Source organism: Leiobunum rupestre, chromosome 8 (genome assembly GCF_980474605.1).
Source record: "Leiobunum rupestre chromosome 8, qqLeiRupe1.1.hap1, whole genome shotgun sequence".
Classification (NCBI taxonomy): Eukaryota; Metazoa; Arthropoda; class Arachnida; order Opiliones; family Sclerosomatidae; genus Leiobunum; species Leiobunum rupestre.
This window is the reverse complement of record NC_143391.1, coordinates 46166947-46183533: the sequence shown is the minus strand read 5'-3', so window position 1 is coordinate 46183533 and position 16587 is coordinate 46166947. Positions and strand designations below refer to the sequence as shown.

Genomic DNA, 16587 nt, shown 5'->3' with positions numbered 1-16587 from the left:
TAAAATATTTACCGGAATTAAAATATTTACCTGAATTAAAATATTTACCTGAATTAAAATATTTACCTGAATTAAAATATTTACCTGAATTAAAATAGAGAATTATAAAATTTTAGTTGTCAAAAACGTTTTCGTTTGCCATGGTAAAACTAAAGCCCATCGCATTTTTTCCCTATTGGTTTTTTTAAGTTACATGAAGATCTACTTAATCCCTGAATTTAAACAAAATCGGTGAGTTACACCTCGGGTAGTCTCGTGAGTGTCGGCGACGTTTGAAACCTGTAAATCCCAATTTAGACTATTTTTCCATTCGTGATTTATGGTGGCTGCTGGGGCTTTTGACTTACCCCGACCATGGGAAACAACTTGGTTATCGTGGTACATTATTGGCAAAGAGTGCGTGACTAGTACATTTGATTCGTTTGAACGTAAACGGTTCCACGTCGGTGTTAAAAATATGATTAATTTGTGTACGTAATTAAAAAACTTATTATTTATGTTATTTTCTGAAAATAAATGAATGTAGTAAAATTTAAATGTTAAATTGTATAAATTCAAACTAAAATCTACGAATGTAAAAATAATCACCGGAAGAAATGTATTTTCAAATTCACTTGATTATCCTAAGCGCAGGGTGATTTTGGGCCCATTTTGAGTCTAACCAAATATTACAATGTTTCGTTTGCACCCCCTTCGGTGACCTGGGTTATCAGTTTCAGTCGTTTACCTTTTTCAATCCACTCGGGTGGTTCAAAAAAATGCAAATATCGAAATGTTTTGGTGCACATGGATTTTCCTGTTCATTTTGATGAGAACATGACCCACGAAAAATTTTAAGTAAATTCATTAATATTTAGGACTGCCTCAACGAGGTAAAGTTTTACCACTATGAATTTATAAGCAAAAATCAGATTTGTCACTCAATTACTTTACTTGAACGAAAAATTTAATATTTATTACTTATTTAAGTTTTTACAAGGTTTATTATAGAAATAAGTACCGGTACACCATAAAATATTTGGCAGAAAGCCCCACTAAACCAGGTCATAACTGCTGAAAATCACAAGTTAGGACCTGGTTTTGTGGGGATTTCTGCCAATTATTTTATTGTGTACCGGTACTTATTACTATAATAAACCCTGTGTAAACTTAAGTAAGTTATAAATAGTAAATATTTCGTTCAGTTAAAGTATTTGAGTGACATAATTATTTTTTGCTTATAAATGGGTTTGTTTATAATGGTAAAACTTTAGCTCGTTGAGGCAGTCCTAAATATTAATGAATTTACGTAAAATGTTTCCTGGGTCATTTTCCGACCAAAATGAACAAGAAAATCAATGTGCACCAAAACATTTAGATATTTGCATTTTTTTTTGAAACACCCTAATATCCACCCTCTCAAAACTATTTTTTTAGTTCAAACTTTATTCCATAAATGACAGTGAGCGATCGGAGCCTCATCAATTTCTACAAAATCTCTCAATTCATTTATTTTATTAACTATAAACATTAAGCTACCTCGATGGCTACTGTGGGACAGTTTACTTAATTATTTCAATAGTTCGGTGAAAACCGAATTGGACTGGCCGCTCTGAGTGGTTTGCGCCATGGTCTCGGCGTGTTATCAACCAAGCCGACTTTGCCGATCACAAAAATAGAAAAAAATGAACATGCAGTAAAGAAAACAGTTAAATATAAAATAGTAAATTCCATTACATAGATATATCTCTAAATTATTTGTAGAAATAAAATAGTGGCCATCTTATAGTAGCAAACAAATTTAACTTGGAATTGGTTAATGATAAAACTAAATGTATGGCATATGTTAAAATATTAAGTATATCCGGAATATAATTTACGCATTTCACGCGTTGCAACAGTTCCGTCAATTTCTGTAAATCGAAGGCCTACTGCTTGTACGCTTTTTGTAAATCCCAATGAATCATCACTAGCGTTAAAAACAAAGTATCAAAAAATATAAAAATAATAACCAAATTGATTAAAATTGGTTAATAATAATAATAATCAGCTAGGCTAATACCCAAGGCACCACCTTACTATTTTAAATGTCTTAGGACCGGACGTGTATTGCTTCTAAGTGAGTTTTTGTAGACAATATTTATCGTATTAAATGTTAATTTCAATATACAAATAATTGTTGACAAGTCTTCCTTAATTTATTTTAAAGTCAACCACTGAAAATTATAAGGAATGAAATTGTTTAAATATTATATTAGTATTTTTGATACAATAAAAACATAGCGGTTATTGGTAATTAGTTATAAAAATCGTTATCTGAATAAAATTCAGTGAATTGCATCGGTAAAGAAAATCACCGTATTTATTTATCCGTATAGATAAATGCGTTTTGTCGTGAATAGTTGAGTCGAAAATTATAAGATTATCTATGGATTACCCATTATGATGTTTCATTTATTACCATTATCTATTCTTGGGCCTATTACCTTTAGCCGTCGCTAAAAATAATAGAAAAATTTATCGGTTAAAATATTATTATTTAAATAAATTAATTAAAACAATTTCACACGGTTAGATTAAGCTAGCCGTAAACAATCTTTGATTTCAAGTTCAAAATTTCGCGCCATCAATATATAGGCACTGCTCAAATAGCAACACCACTCCACGCCAGGGCATAGTATTAATGCGTACCATATAAGAAAGTAACAGTAAAGTATAGCTGTCGTCGAATTGACATGTAGCGCCGACCTACAATCGGAAAACTGAACTAAAATACAAAAAATAGAAAAATACCAGGTGACAATATTTATTTAAGGCTTAACGCGGATTGGCGAGTCAACGTATGAAGGACGGATGTTTTCTGAATTCGATGATTTTATATTAAAGGATTGATTGCATTAAGAGGCTGAATGTTTTTTACACCATGAAGAAAGGAACAACGAAACTGAAAATATGCAACTTTTTAAACGGAAACTGCAAAAATTTGCATTCTGTAAATATTAGGCATTTCACTATTAATTCAAAATTAAATAAAGAGGTTGATAAACTTTATTACAGAGATTAAAAAAAATGTACTGTCATATTGCTCTAAAACATAAATTACATTCAATTAACTTTCTCGTGTCGCTTTTTCATGTATGAAATCGTTAACGATTTTCGATAACTTAAACTTGACGGTTTTCCCCGTTGGGCTTAGAGGAAAAGATTCCATCGTGATGAAGTATTTTGGTATTTTAAAATGTGAAATCTGAAAAAAATGAATTTATCCATAAAAGTTGAGTTCCAACAGTACAATTTTAATAGTAACCACAGATTTATTATTTAAACGCCTGTTTTCTTTAAAATTTTATTATTGGCCTTAATAGTGTGCTTAAACTTCAGTCCTTAAATTTCTCTACCATCTTCGCCTTCCTTGTTTTGGGACATGCGTTCAATTAGTAACCATACTGACTTACAGGATATGTAAAACTGTTATCTGTCAGTAAATTATCTTAAGGTACAAAGTAAGCACTAGACTGCTGCTATAATTACGAAATGCTTGCAAGCGTATGGAACTACAGAAATTGTCAATATTTTGTTATTACCTTTCCTTGACAGAAATCTTTGAGGTCTGATTCACTGATTTCCCCAAAGCCGTGCTTCAGAATAACACACGCGCAAATCTCTTCTCCCATTCGTGCGTCAGACACCCCAACGACCTGAAATTAAATTTAAAATTGATTTTTGTAGCTTTTTAAGACGTATATATAAGGAACTTCTAAGGCAGGCTTCGGGTAATACAATACCACGAGGCGAAGCGTAACGTTCTACTCCTGAAACGCTGATGATATTATGAATAAATATATGCTTTCCTCTATCCAAACTAATTTGGCAGATATTTCAAAGGAAATTTCCCGCTTTCTAATTAAACTTATTTCTAGGTGTATCTGAACAAGACAGCTTCGCCAGACCAATAAAACACTTCGCTATGCCCCCTGATTCTAGGGAATCCCTCTCATCAATTGAAATACCAGGGAATATCTCTCTAAAAGTGTAATGCCACTCCAATCTTTTACTTTCACCGAATACCTTTCCATACGTTTAATACTAAATAATTCAGACTTAAAGAGTATAACACCGTCTTAAATAGTCTAATGCTGAAGAATCCCTGCTTAAATAGTCTAATGCTGAAGAATCCCTGCTTAAATAGTCTAATGCTCAAGAGTCCCTGCTTAAATTGTCTAATGCTTAAGAATCCCTGCTTAAATAGTCTAATACTCCGGAATCCCTGCTTAGAAAGTGTAATACTGAAGAATCCCTGCTAGAAAGTGTAATACTGAAGAATCCCTACTTTAATAGTCTAATGCTGAAGAATCGCCACTTTAATAGTCTAATACTGAATAATCCCTACTTTAATAGTCTAATGCTGAAGAATCCCTACTTTAATAGTCTAATGCTGAAGAATCCCTACTTTAATAGTCTAATGCTGAAGAATCCCTGCTTAAAAAGTATAATACCGAGGAATCTCTGCTTTAAAGTTGTAATACCGAGGAGTCCCTGCTTTAAAAGTGTAACACTGAAGTATTCCTACTTTAACAGTGTAAAACCGAATAATATCTGTTCAAAGTGTAATACCAAATTGTATTTGTTCAAAGTGCAATATCAAATAGTATATATGTTCAAAGTTTACCACCAAAAAAAAACCTTAAAAAATATAATAACGGGAAATCTGATCGTAAAAACTTAAACTCCGTAACCGTGGTAACCCTAAGAATGCCCAATGAGTTCTAAGCTAGTTTGACCTTGGCGAAACATTTAACTTGTGGGGTTCTTAATGTTTCTAAACAAGGCTTAGCTAGTTTCGAGTGCGCTGGTCGAACTCGTACTCGTAATGAACGCTCTGCTCCAAATCCCTTTTTTTACGAAATAAATCAGTTACCTTTGCATCTTTAACTGATGGATGCCCGCACAAAAGGTTTTCTATTTCGATGGGATTGATATTTACTCCTCCACGAATGATGACTTCTTTTGATCTTCCAACCACGCGCAAATATCCATCCTGGCAGATTTTTCCAAGGTCCCTTCAAGAATTAAATTAGTTAAATTTATCAATTTGAATACTATAACCCAAATGGATTTCGGAAAACAATAAAATAAATAAGATCAAGAATGTTTTTAGGTTGACAGTAAATTCCTAGGCAGTATCCTGTTCGCCCCAGGATTCCCCGCAGAAAACCAAGCCCTTATTCTTCCTTAATTTTCCTCCGAAATTTATTTATTTAGACGAAGATTATCTTTCGAAAATCATGATAACAGACGCTACATAGTCTAGGCTACATGTAACCTGAATACGCTATTGTTTAAATAAAATAACGCTGTATGGAAAATATGTAAACCAAAAATGTTTCAAAATCTCCTTCTCATCCAGTAGTAACAAAGAGTATCAATTGGAAAAACCTCACCCTGTATATTACGTAATAAATACACTTACCACCTCAATAATATTAGCACCATAAACCTTTGCTGAAGAAGGACCTCGGTCCGAAAGCTCCCGAGTGATTTTAATTAAAATAAACCATGAAGTAGCAGATCTTTTGTTTTTAATAATTATTAACTTAAAAGTATTATATTTCATTCAAAATTAGGCCCTAATATTTATTGTCTTACATCTAGCAAACAAATCATACTATTATAAATGAGAAAAAGAATAATTAAATTGATAATGTAGCTGTGAATCATTTATGAAAACATGATACGTGACGTAACATTTCAGCGACCCCACTCGTGCCAGCGTAACAAATAGTCAGGCTTGTATGAAACTTCCCCTACCCCTTAATGAGTTACGTAGTTTGTGAACAGCCGTTTACCCTGTAGATAACCATCCATTTGAAGAGAGTACAGCTTTCGTTTGCTCTTCGTCACGCCAATAGCCTTTGAAGATAGAGTATCCACGCAGGAGAATTTGTCCTTCCAAACCAGTAGGTAAGATATTATCAGCCTTGTCAACAATTTTAATCTATTTAAATAAGAAAAACGTTTTAGAAATTTGCACAGTAGCGGCGTAACTAGTTTTTAGCGGTTCCTCATAACCGGAAGTTCTAGTGATGGAAAGATATCGTTTTTCTTGAGCATAATATATTTATGGTTGAACTGTTTTCAGAAGTAATATAAAAGTTCAGAACCTAGTGGAGTAGCTAGAAAAATTGGGTCAAATGCAATATGGAAATATTCCCCCTCCCTCTATGTTTATTCCACTGATAGTTCACTCGTTGTGGCGGTTGGGTGAGATTTTTTGTCCTTTAATTCTTTTGAAAGGTAATGTGAAATCACGGCAGTGTTTTAACCGCAATGTGAGTTAATTAGTAAATCGAGGCAGTGTTTTAACCAAAATGTGATATAAATAATTCTACAAATAGGTAAGCCATAAGTTTTAAAATATTTACATACTTCTAAGCCTTCGAAAAGCTTTCCAACAGTCTCGTTTAAATTGGAATATTGATCGTAATAATATGGCAAGCATACTCCGCCACACGCTTCCGTGAGTCCATAGCCCATCTGAAATATTCCGTGAAATTACAGACGATGATGGTTCCTATCATTAAGAAAATTTTCAATCTTACAATAACTTTCACATCAAGCGTGCTCTCAATTTCCCCGGCAAGATCTGCTGTGCAAACAGCACCTCCTATTTTCACTGCCAAGTAAAAAAGGTTACATTTAACTAAATAAAATGGAAGTATTTATTTCAGGTTAGGGATAAGTATGTTAAGAGGATGTTAAGTGTTTAGTTAGCTTTTCTCGTGAAGATAATAAATCCATTTTAATACTCTTTGAAGTGTTTTGCAGTTTTGTAATACCGAAAGTTTACTCGGTTTTACGCAAAACTCAAACTACAAAAAGAATTGCACTGATAGGCAGTAAAATAAAATCGACATATGTGTTTCTTGGACACAATGCCAAAGCTAGCGACCATACCCACGTCAATTAGCATGTCAGGAATAATCAGAAACCTGTTACCCGTCAGCCAGTGCCGGATTAAGGACTAGGCCTACTAGGCCCTGGCCTATGGGTGCCAACCACGGATGAAATCAATAGATTTTTCACTGATTCGGTTTAAGAGAAAAACATAGCAGGCTTGTTGCTTTATTATTTGAAAAATCATTAATCTCGTGACATAAGCGCTGCTTCGGGACAGGCGAGTTTTGCGTTTTTATGCTTTCCTTACATAGGTCCCCACCAAAATCTGCCTAGGGCCCCACTTTCAGTAAACTTGGTACTGCCGTCCGCACCACGCTGCCGGTGATCAAAGTTGGCTTTATCGGTCACTATAAATGTACGTCCAGCTTAGATTTTTATAGTGATTGAAGTTGGCCGTACGTAGGTAATGATCTGAAATTGTTATGGTACTTTCCTACGGGCAAAATGCATAATAAATGCACACACCCTTTATTCAAAGCTGCGAGGCTAGGCTAATAGTAATACTCAGCATTCCTACGTATAATATTTTAAATAAAAATTATATTTTCTAACAATCATTAAACGTAAATTGTGGACTAGACTAAGATGACCAAAACCAATAATCGTGTTTTCGAAATATGACATCATTCGCAAATATAATAAAAAAATTGAAATTGAAAAAAAATCACAGAGTTAACTAGAAGAGTCAGTCTAGAAACAGCTGTTACTGTTACAGCTAGGAGCAACTAACACAAGGAGAACGCAGCTAGCCTTTAAACACGCTAGCGAAGGGTTGTGTACGAATTTCATTGGATGAGCGTCACGAGCCTTTACGCTGAACGTTTAACAGGCGGGGGGGGGGGAAGACAATTTCCGAATTTTCCCCTTCCGACGGCAGCAGGCGCTAAAGCGTCTAGCCTACGAAAAACGTACACAAGAAAATCCACGACTTTTGACGGGTTGCGTTCTCCTTGGGTGGGGTGCTGTGTTTGTTGCTCCTAGGTTACAGTAACCGGACGCTTAAACACACTAAAGTGACGATGTTTATATGAAGGCGGGCAGTAAAGTAGGAAACGTGAAGATAAATTAGTAAATGAACAAAAGGTACTAAAAATCGATATTGTTAATAAACAAAAAAATTATACGCAGGTCAAAGTGGCAATGATTTGTGAAATAGAAGCAAGGTGTGCCCTAGCAAGTTGGAAAAAAGAGGCAAGACGCGCCGTGGCCAGAAGAAATAAAGAGGCAGGGTGCGCCCTGGAATAACGGAAAAACCAAGGCGGGGTGGGGCTCTGCCTTTGAAAAAAGCACCGGGGTGGCGTCCTGGCCCGACTACACCACTGCACGCTGCTTAGTATATGGAAACCCAAACATTTTACTCTACTTGTCAATTTAAGGCTTATCAGCCTTCTTTATGTCTACAACACCAAGTGTATTTAAAATGGGCTTCAATACTATATAAACACGTTTTACCAATTTTAAGGCTTGACACGTCAACTGGCTGTAGCTGATATTCGTTCAGTATATCAACAAGCATGGTTGGTACTCCTATTAATATAGTGCACCTGTTTAAAAAAAATATATTATTATTTGGAATGTATATCTGATGTACTGTTGTTAATATATATATATATATTACCTTTCCGATTCAATAGCTCTTAAAGAATTCGACGCCTTGTATCTTGGAGACGGAAGCACGACTGTCCCTCCCAAACTGAGGACACTGATCAAGCCCATGTTGGTTCCGAACACGTGGTAAAGCGGTACTTGCACGCACATTATCGTTTTCTATTTGCACAGTCAAAATAAATTTATAGTTATAGAGCTTTTACAGTCTAATACCTCTTTCAGACGAGCTTTTAATACCAGGTTTAATAAACCAAAGTTCATTTATTCAGATATATTTCACTATAAAATATAATCTGTGGTTGAATAATCTTAGTTTAACCATGGTTTTATAGGGTTCTCGTCCTGTTAAGGGTATAAGCATCGCTTAATTTAAATTGTTAAGAATATTATCATAATTTTGGTTGGGGGAAATATTAAAGTCTGGTCTTACCAGAAGTAAATGAACCAAAGTTATTGAAGAGGGTAAAAATTTTAAAGTGCATTTTCCTTAACGTGGTGAGATGAAAATCCATCGTAGTTCCACCCGCTTTAGTTCCCGCCAAAAATTTCACTAGGGAATTGTGGGTATCCACATCCGATATACACGTCATCACCTACTAGTCGATAGATGGCGATAGTGGATCTATGAAGGCGCGAAATTTGAAAACCTCGATTAAAAGGAGATCTCATATGGAAAATGCGCTTAGTATGAGAGATATAGCGGTCTGATTACTTCAGTTCATTTACTTCTGATCTTACTGACAGCTAGCGCCCAGGCGACGCTCTAGTATTATAAACCTAAAATAATTTCACTTCAAATGATTTACCTGCTTTGTTTGAAACCTTTTCGCCGTAATCCGTCCACAGTTTAAGAGGGATAAATGGGTGCTCCTAACGGCTTTTGGATTACCAGTTGTACCCTATTCAAATAAAAATATTGGATTTGTTTAATATTTTACGTTTCAGAAACGCATTATCTCCAAAAATGGCATTTCGAGATAAATCAATTTTTGTAATTCTTATGAAAAATAACAATACTACAGTATTTAGGTAACTTAAAACTAGTTGTTAGGGGTTTGTTTTAGTCCCCAATCTAAATATGACAACGACTATCGCCAAAATTAAGTAAATTTCAGAATAATATGACCTAATGCGTTTTGTACGTTTATATTTTGCTAAAACCTTTGGCAGAAACGCATTATGGGGTATAATAATATTGAGTAACGGCCTTTATGACTGTTACCCTGGGAATGCGGCTGAATAAATTAGAGCAGACGGTATTTTACGAAATGAAGACTCTTATTGGTTAATAACGACATAATGCGTTTCTGCGGAGTATTTTCGAAACTTTTCGATTTTAATGCGTTTTTGAATTTTTTCATCTCGGAAACTAGACCAGATAGAAAAATACGGACTTCACATTTAGAATCAGCGCCCTAATATTAGTACAAGGAGCATTCAAACTCAAAAAGTCAAAAATGGTCGATAATGCGTTTCTGAAACGTAGGACACTGTTATTCTATCCCAATGGCGGATTGGCGGCTGCCTGACCGACTACAAATTGGCTCTTTTCGTTTTATTAGTTTACCCAGAAGTTTCTAATATATCTCTTACGAAAGAACTATCCATCTCGGCCATTAAAATGAAACAGGTACATTCGCAAGCTCGATCCAGATTCCGTTGAGCGGTTCAAAATTTTATCAAGAATATTATTTCGCTTAAAGATGTAAAATGTAAAAACTACACTGCGCTGGGATATTTTCCTATTGATCAACCATATTTTCCCGATGAAATTGTATTAGAAACGCAATTAGAAAAAGGTTTGGGAAAAATCAACGGGAGACTGTGTTTAATCATTTAGAAAACCATTTGATATTCATAACAATATTTGGTTCACTTTCTCAAATGTTTCCACTAAATATATTTTACCAAATAATTCGACGACTTAAATATTTAAATTGGTATTTGACGTGTTTATAAAAAATGTTTGATATCCGATTTGTTTACCAAATTATGGTTTGGGCACTTGCCTAATGATTGCTCGTTAACTGTTTATTCTTAACCCCTACTCCTCCGAGCAAGGGCTAAACATGAAGGTTTGGTTGATCCGTATTTACTAAAATAACTAACTTAATTAGAATTGCGATTATAACTTACTATGTAATGAACAAGCCTACTCAATTTTGGCTAACCTCGATTTACAAATATTCTTGAAAGCAGCTTAGCTCAATTACGGTAAAAGAAAGTTTAGGGGGCTGTTGGCTCGCGTGGCATGAATGGCTTGCTACCACCCTCCTACGCAATTTAAACCGGCTACCTGAATTAAAGACAATAAAAGTCGCAAGTTGACTAGGGCCTAAGGTGGTGCCTTCGTTATTATTATTATTATTAATTAATTAATTAATTTTGACCCTGAACGAGGGGAATATTTATGTCGTCGGGTTTTGCTTTAGATCTAGATTTTAGCTCGATTCCATTTAGGTAATGTTTCGCTCAAATTGAACTTCCTCGAATAGTATTTGGAATAAAATTAATCGACTCAAATCGGGTTTCGCTTATTAGCCTATAAAACTGTGCACATTTATGGGTTTTTATGCTTTAAAAACTCCCTACTTTGGCTTTAATAATTTCTAATCCAATAACTTTCGTATTTCATTTCAAAAAAATTGAAATGGGATGAATTGTCGCATGCATTAGTCACTAATGTCTTATGTATACTTTTGTCACACTAATGATTAGTGTTACCAAAACTACATAAGACCGAAAAGTGGGCCAGAACGATATATTTTTCACTGAGAGATTGTGTAGGAGAGAGAGAGTAAAGAATACGTCGTCCAATTTTAAAAATATTGCAACTCCGATGCCACCAAAAGAACCAATTAGCTCATAGTCCAAAGAGTACGCTTCCAGTACATAACATCTAATTAACTTTGTTGTTGATGGTGAGACTAGCTCTCAGTAGGTATTTCAAAAGGCGCAAAGATATGGCTGAGCATTTTTGGTACTTATGCCACTTTTGGTGTTACTACTTAATGTGTTAAAGAATCAACATCATATGGTTGTACCCGTAATTAATTTTGGAGGGAAAAGACACTAATATCTAATTATATTTACGTGTGTTTTGAAAATAAATAATTGGTGATTCCCTATAAAAAGGTTCTATGCAAATCCCAGATAAGTTTGCTGGATATAAATAGGAGGCAAACGCGTTTACGAAAACAACTAAGGAACCGAAGCGAGTGTTTACAATTTCCAATTTTATGTTCCGATACTATAATTCATCACTAAAAGTAATTGTTTCGTTTAAAAGAGTCTCAATTTTCACTAAGCCATTGCGGATCCTGAAAAAAGTCTAAAGGTTACAAAACCTTTTACGTTACTGACATTTAAATTTTTATATAATTTTGGCTATTATGTTTCTTGCCACCAGTAACAAAATTAATTGTTTACTTAACCTTCAATATCTTAATAGGAAGCGATGAAAAAAATATCCTGAATATAACTAAATTTTCGATATTGAAACGTTATAATGTCCAATGTAATTAAAATGTAGTTTTCAGTTTAAAATATTAAACTACTTCATTATTATTAAACACTTACTGATGTGAAATGGATACAGAAAACGTCTTCAGGGCTAGGCCGTTTGAAGTTATTATCCACTGATTTCGACATTTGCAAGATGTTGAATTCGATAGTACCACTGGAAAAAATGTTCATTAAACATTTATGTATTACGCGGGCAGCTAGAGTTGAACTAACTTTCTTTGAGTATTTGAGAGAAGTACGATGCGCTTGAGAGAAGGAAGATTCGGGAGACTTAGTGACGTAGAACATGTCGTTTTTAAAGAGGGCTCTACTCGGCACAGTTTCTCGTAATAGGCGTCGTACTTGTCCAGGTTATCCAGCACGACGAGAGCTTTGCATTCAACCTACAAATAAAGTCATCCGTTTCTTAGAGGTTGTCCAAATTGAATATGTTTGTGGTTATCGCTATTTTTCACTGTGCTTGGTGTCAAATTTCTACTTACGTGGTTAAGCGCGTATTGTATTTCAGGAGCTTCGAATGTTGGGCATAACGCTACCTGGAAAAATTACGATATCGTACAAAGATTAAATATTAACCATTTGATATAAATGTGGAGCATTTTTAATTATTAAGCTTTTGATTTATTTTATAATATTACGGAACAATTATTATTGTAGTATAGACTCTTAAAGGGGAACGGTCAAGCTTTAACCAGTTAGATAGCCCTATAGCCCATTAAAAACTAAAATTTATGGCGAAAACCGCGTCAAAAATATTGAGTGGTTAATTTTTAATAAAATAAAGAAATTTCGGGAAATCGAAAAGCGCGCGTCCGCCGCGACACCTGGTGAGAAGTCGGTGAGACAGAAAAACAATGTAAAAGCACGCGCTGCTGAAGGCGCAAAAAATATGTTTTGCACGCGCGGCGCGTTCCAGTTATAAGAGACTTAAGCCTAAATTGCGCGATTTTAAAAGTTTGGATAGTTCGCAAATCGCTCATACGGGGTTAGGGGCGCTGGCGGCAGCCCCTAATATGGCGGCGAAAATTCAAACCCAAACACCTGGTGTTATTTTTCGTTTCAACTTTTGGGACAAAAGCTATTTTTTCAAGACAAAAAAAGGTACGTGTTAGTATATTGAACGTCTTGTTAATCTTTTGATACGGAAATAAGGCCATATTTGGAAAAGCTTGGCCGTTCCCCTTTAAACGCGCCTTCCCAATCGACCGCCATGACCTTACAGTCTACGGGGAGGGTGATGAAAAAACCGGTTTTGAGGGGATGAAATTTCTGGGGTAGAGGGCTTGCTCGTTGGTTGTCTCAAGGATACTGGTTGTCTGTACGATAATGGCGGCGCCCAGTAAACGTTTCTAAAAAGAGTGTATATTTAGCTTTACCATTGCGAAGCCTGCTTTAGCGATAGCAAAAGCGGATTGAATCCATTGATACGAATTGTGACCCCAAATTCCGACGACATCTCCTTTGGACAGCCCTAATGACCGAAATCCATTGGCCAAAGAGTCGACCTTAAAGTACAAATGTTCATTATAATTTCGGAAATTTGACTTACATTAACATAACTATAAATAATTTTGCTTTAATACGATTAGGACATAGTACATGTATTTGCAATTACATTTTTGTTGAGCTCCTCGTAAGTAACTCGTATTCCTTGATGTTTTGAAACAACGGCAATTTCTTTAGGCCAGAAGCCGGTTTGCTCTTCAATGAAATCTCCAATAGTCGCGTATTTCAGGTTTGCTGGTCGCGACTTCATATAACTTAGTCCCCTAAAATGACAAAATTCAGCAAAATTACTTCTCAATTGAGTTGGAGAGTGAGGTAATCAGACATAATTTGCCACACTTTACTTTTTTAAATTTTATCCAAAAGCAATTTCAAACCAAATTAGTTTAAAGTATTGAAAACGTTTAAGCAGTAGTATTCTTAAGCCTTATCCTATCCAAATAGAAACGCGTTTAGGAAATTTTTATGTTGTGAGCTACCGTAAATTAAACTGAGAGGGAGCCAGCAATTTAAATACAATTTTTGACAATCCCACTGTGGAGCGATATTGAAGCAAATATTATCTAGCTCGGTAATCTATCTACAAGGTTACTAAATATTTAAAGAGGTCAGAGCTGCAGCATATATGCGTAGGAGAGGAGAGTTCAAATTCCAAAATAAGGGACCTTAGCTATAGTTACTATACACTCTTTTTCGTGCCTTTATTTGACCCCTCTTACTTGCCTCCCGCTCGTCGGCCATTGCCTCTGCCCTCAGTGGGGAGTCTAGCATCCACTCTTTGGGTATCAATAATGGAGGATGGGGCTGAAAGGGGAAAACCAAACATGGACGCGCCCAGGAAAATACCGCGAAAAAGAGTGTATACAGAGGGGTGTATGAATAGCCATGTGCTGCCTTTAAGAATATTGTATATACTGCCTTTTTTCGAATTTGAAAATGTTATATTTTAGTTTTATATCGCAAATGGGTTTTAAATTATAGTTAATTTGAATTTAGAATTAATAATGAATCATTTAATTTAGACCAGAAATATACAAGACATCTCTTAGAGTTAGATATTTATTCGCTTGAAACGCGTACCTTCACAAACTTCCATTGATTTAGCAATGTAGTCAAGCTATGGATTCCCCCACGAATATTCTCCGTAAAATAATCTATAACAGCGAAAAAAGTGTACATAAACTATCCCTAGGCAGTGTAATATTTAAGTTCTACTTGTGCCAAATAATGCACACTGTTACGTTTGTGTTCTGACGCGGTGTACACATTCGCGGTTGGGCGGGAAATTTACGTCTATAAGAATCTGCGGCGAGCTTGTGAAGGCGCATGTTTAAGTTTTATAGCCCAGGATAATACTTCTCTCGTAAGAGAGATATTATTAACTAATACTTGGTTAAATAGTTTTAAACAATTACAACAATTAAGTGAGATGTACCTACATGTAGCAAAATTACATTTCACGTACATGTCATTATTAAAGCTTTTTACCAATATTTTCTTTTTTGAAAGGACAACTAGATAAAATTTTAAAAAATTGAGACGTGTTGAATCGTGTAAAAGTATTTTGGTTAATCAAATATAGGTGGTGCCAAATTTTTCTCAGTTGACTATATTTTAATTTTCCCATAGGGGTAGAGAACACCCCGACCAGAAAAATAATTGAAACTTACCCTGAAAATTCACGAGGCTTTTCATTGCAACTTGCTTTGGTTGGATTCAAGGATTCGTTCGGCATGACTAATGATAATTTACTTCCAAATATTATTTTCCAATAATATATTAAGAAAATTTCCTAAAAAATTAATAAATTATATAATTAGATTAAAAGCAAAATGACGTAATTCTTTTGGCGATATAATCAAATAATCTTTATTTCGTTTATCAATTGATCATTTCCTAATTTAAATATTTTCCAAGAACAAGGTTGAATGTTCTTACGGTTCTGATGGCTCTTAACCTTTTTTTACTAGAGAAGAACTATTAACCTAAATGTGCCGGCATAATTGATTATTTCCGAAATTAAAAGTCCAATATCAATGTGAATAAATAATATTGCACTCAAACCTTTAAATCGCACTTTATCATAACTCTTACGTTTAATTTTATGTGATGAAATTCCAAACATTATATATCATAAATTTATCTCTGCAAATGGTAGCTTGACTGTCTGTTACGCTGTAATAATTTTGCGAGTGTACCATTTCCGCGGATATTATATGACCATTGGCGTAAAAAGGCCTTGGCAGCCTTCTTCGGGGGATGATAAAATACGCGAAAAAGTAGATTAGTCCATAATTAAAAGGGATAATATAGCTAAATCCTAAACAAATTGGAAGAAATTAAAAAACTTACTAATAACTCGTACCAATAGGTCTTCGAGCAAACAAAATACGCGAAACGCGGATCAAATAGATCTTCAAGTAATAAACTACATAAAATAGCCAGAAATTCCTGGAAAAAACCACCCTTGGCAAAATCGTGCCAACCCTGTCGAAACTGTATTCTTTAAAACGCGACACTTGATGTCACTATTGGGTGCTTGCTCGTAGCGTCATAGGCGTACGTCATAACGAAGCCCCGCCTTGAAATTTATTTCACGTCACAGATCACGAGGCAAACCGTCACATGATTCTATGAAATAAACACGTGACCGCCATGGGCATCTTAATGTCATGGCCGACAAGTTACCATGGCAAGCAAAACAAGCCACACCCACAATACATTTTTCAAAGCGTAAAATAAGTATACCCTGAAAATTGTACAATTGTTAAATACTTTTATAGAAGAAATCACGCTAGGGGGGGGAGGGAAAAGGAGGCGGTCTTATTTTTTGCGTCCTCGCAGCAGCGTTAATCGCGTCGAAAAACGTAATTTTTAAGAAAAATGAGATTGCAGTATTATTTGATTTTATTAAAGTGGAGGAGCATACCGGGGGCCCCAACGGGTGGAATTGGAGAAACGCTAAAAATAATCTCGACATATTCATTCTCCCTGAGTATAAATAAATACATT

General features: G+C 35.1%; 1 protein-coding gene across 1 annotated transcript; it reads right to left on the bottom strand.

The window, feature by feature from the left end:
- Nucleotides 1-3088: 3088 nt before the first annotated feature.
- On the bottom strand, nucleotides 3089-15310 carry LOC149933519 (medium-chain acyl-CoA ligase ACSF2, mitochondrial-like). Its single transcript, XM_090157315.1, has 15 exons — nucleotides 15246-15310; nucleotides 13685-13838; nucleotides 13446-13574; nucleotides 12552-12605; nucleotides 12283-12452; nucleotides 12124-12223; nucleotides 9351-9443; nucleotides 8555-8703; nucleotides 8389-8480; nucleotides 6579-6652; nucleotides 6406-6513; nucleotides 5826-5974; nucleotides 4898-5039; nucleotides 3564-3677; nucleotides 3089-3226 (listed from the first exon to the last, which is right to left on the bottom strand). The coding sequence occupies exons 1-15, from the start codon at nucleotides 15308-15310 to the stop codon at nucleotides 3089-3091; spliced, it is 1731 nt and encodes a 576-aa protein (XP_090013441.1).
- Between the last annotated feature and the right edge of the window lie 1277 nt (nucleotides 15311-16587).

Bases quoted from the DNA above. Each gene is read 5' to 3' on its own strand.
- LOC149933519 (XM_090157315.1), bottom strand. From the start codon at position 15,310: ATGCCGAACGAATCCTTGAATCCAACCAAAGCAAGTTGCAATGAAAAG. The intron at 3,678-4,897 runs GTAACTGATTTA...ATTTAATTTCAG, and splicing joins CATCAGTTAAAGATGCAAAG to GTCGTTGGGGTGTCTGACGC. The intron at 3,227-3,563 runs GTAATAACAAAA...CATTTTTTTCAG, and splicing joins AAGATTTCTGTCAAGGAAAG to ATTTCACATTTTAAAATACC.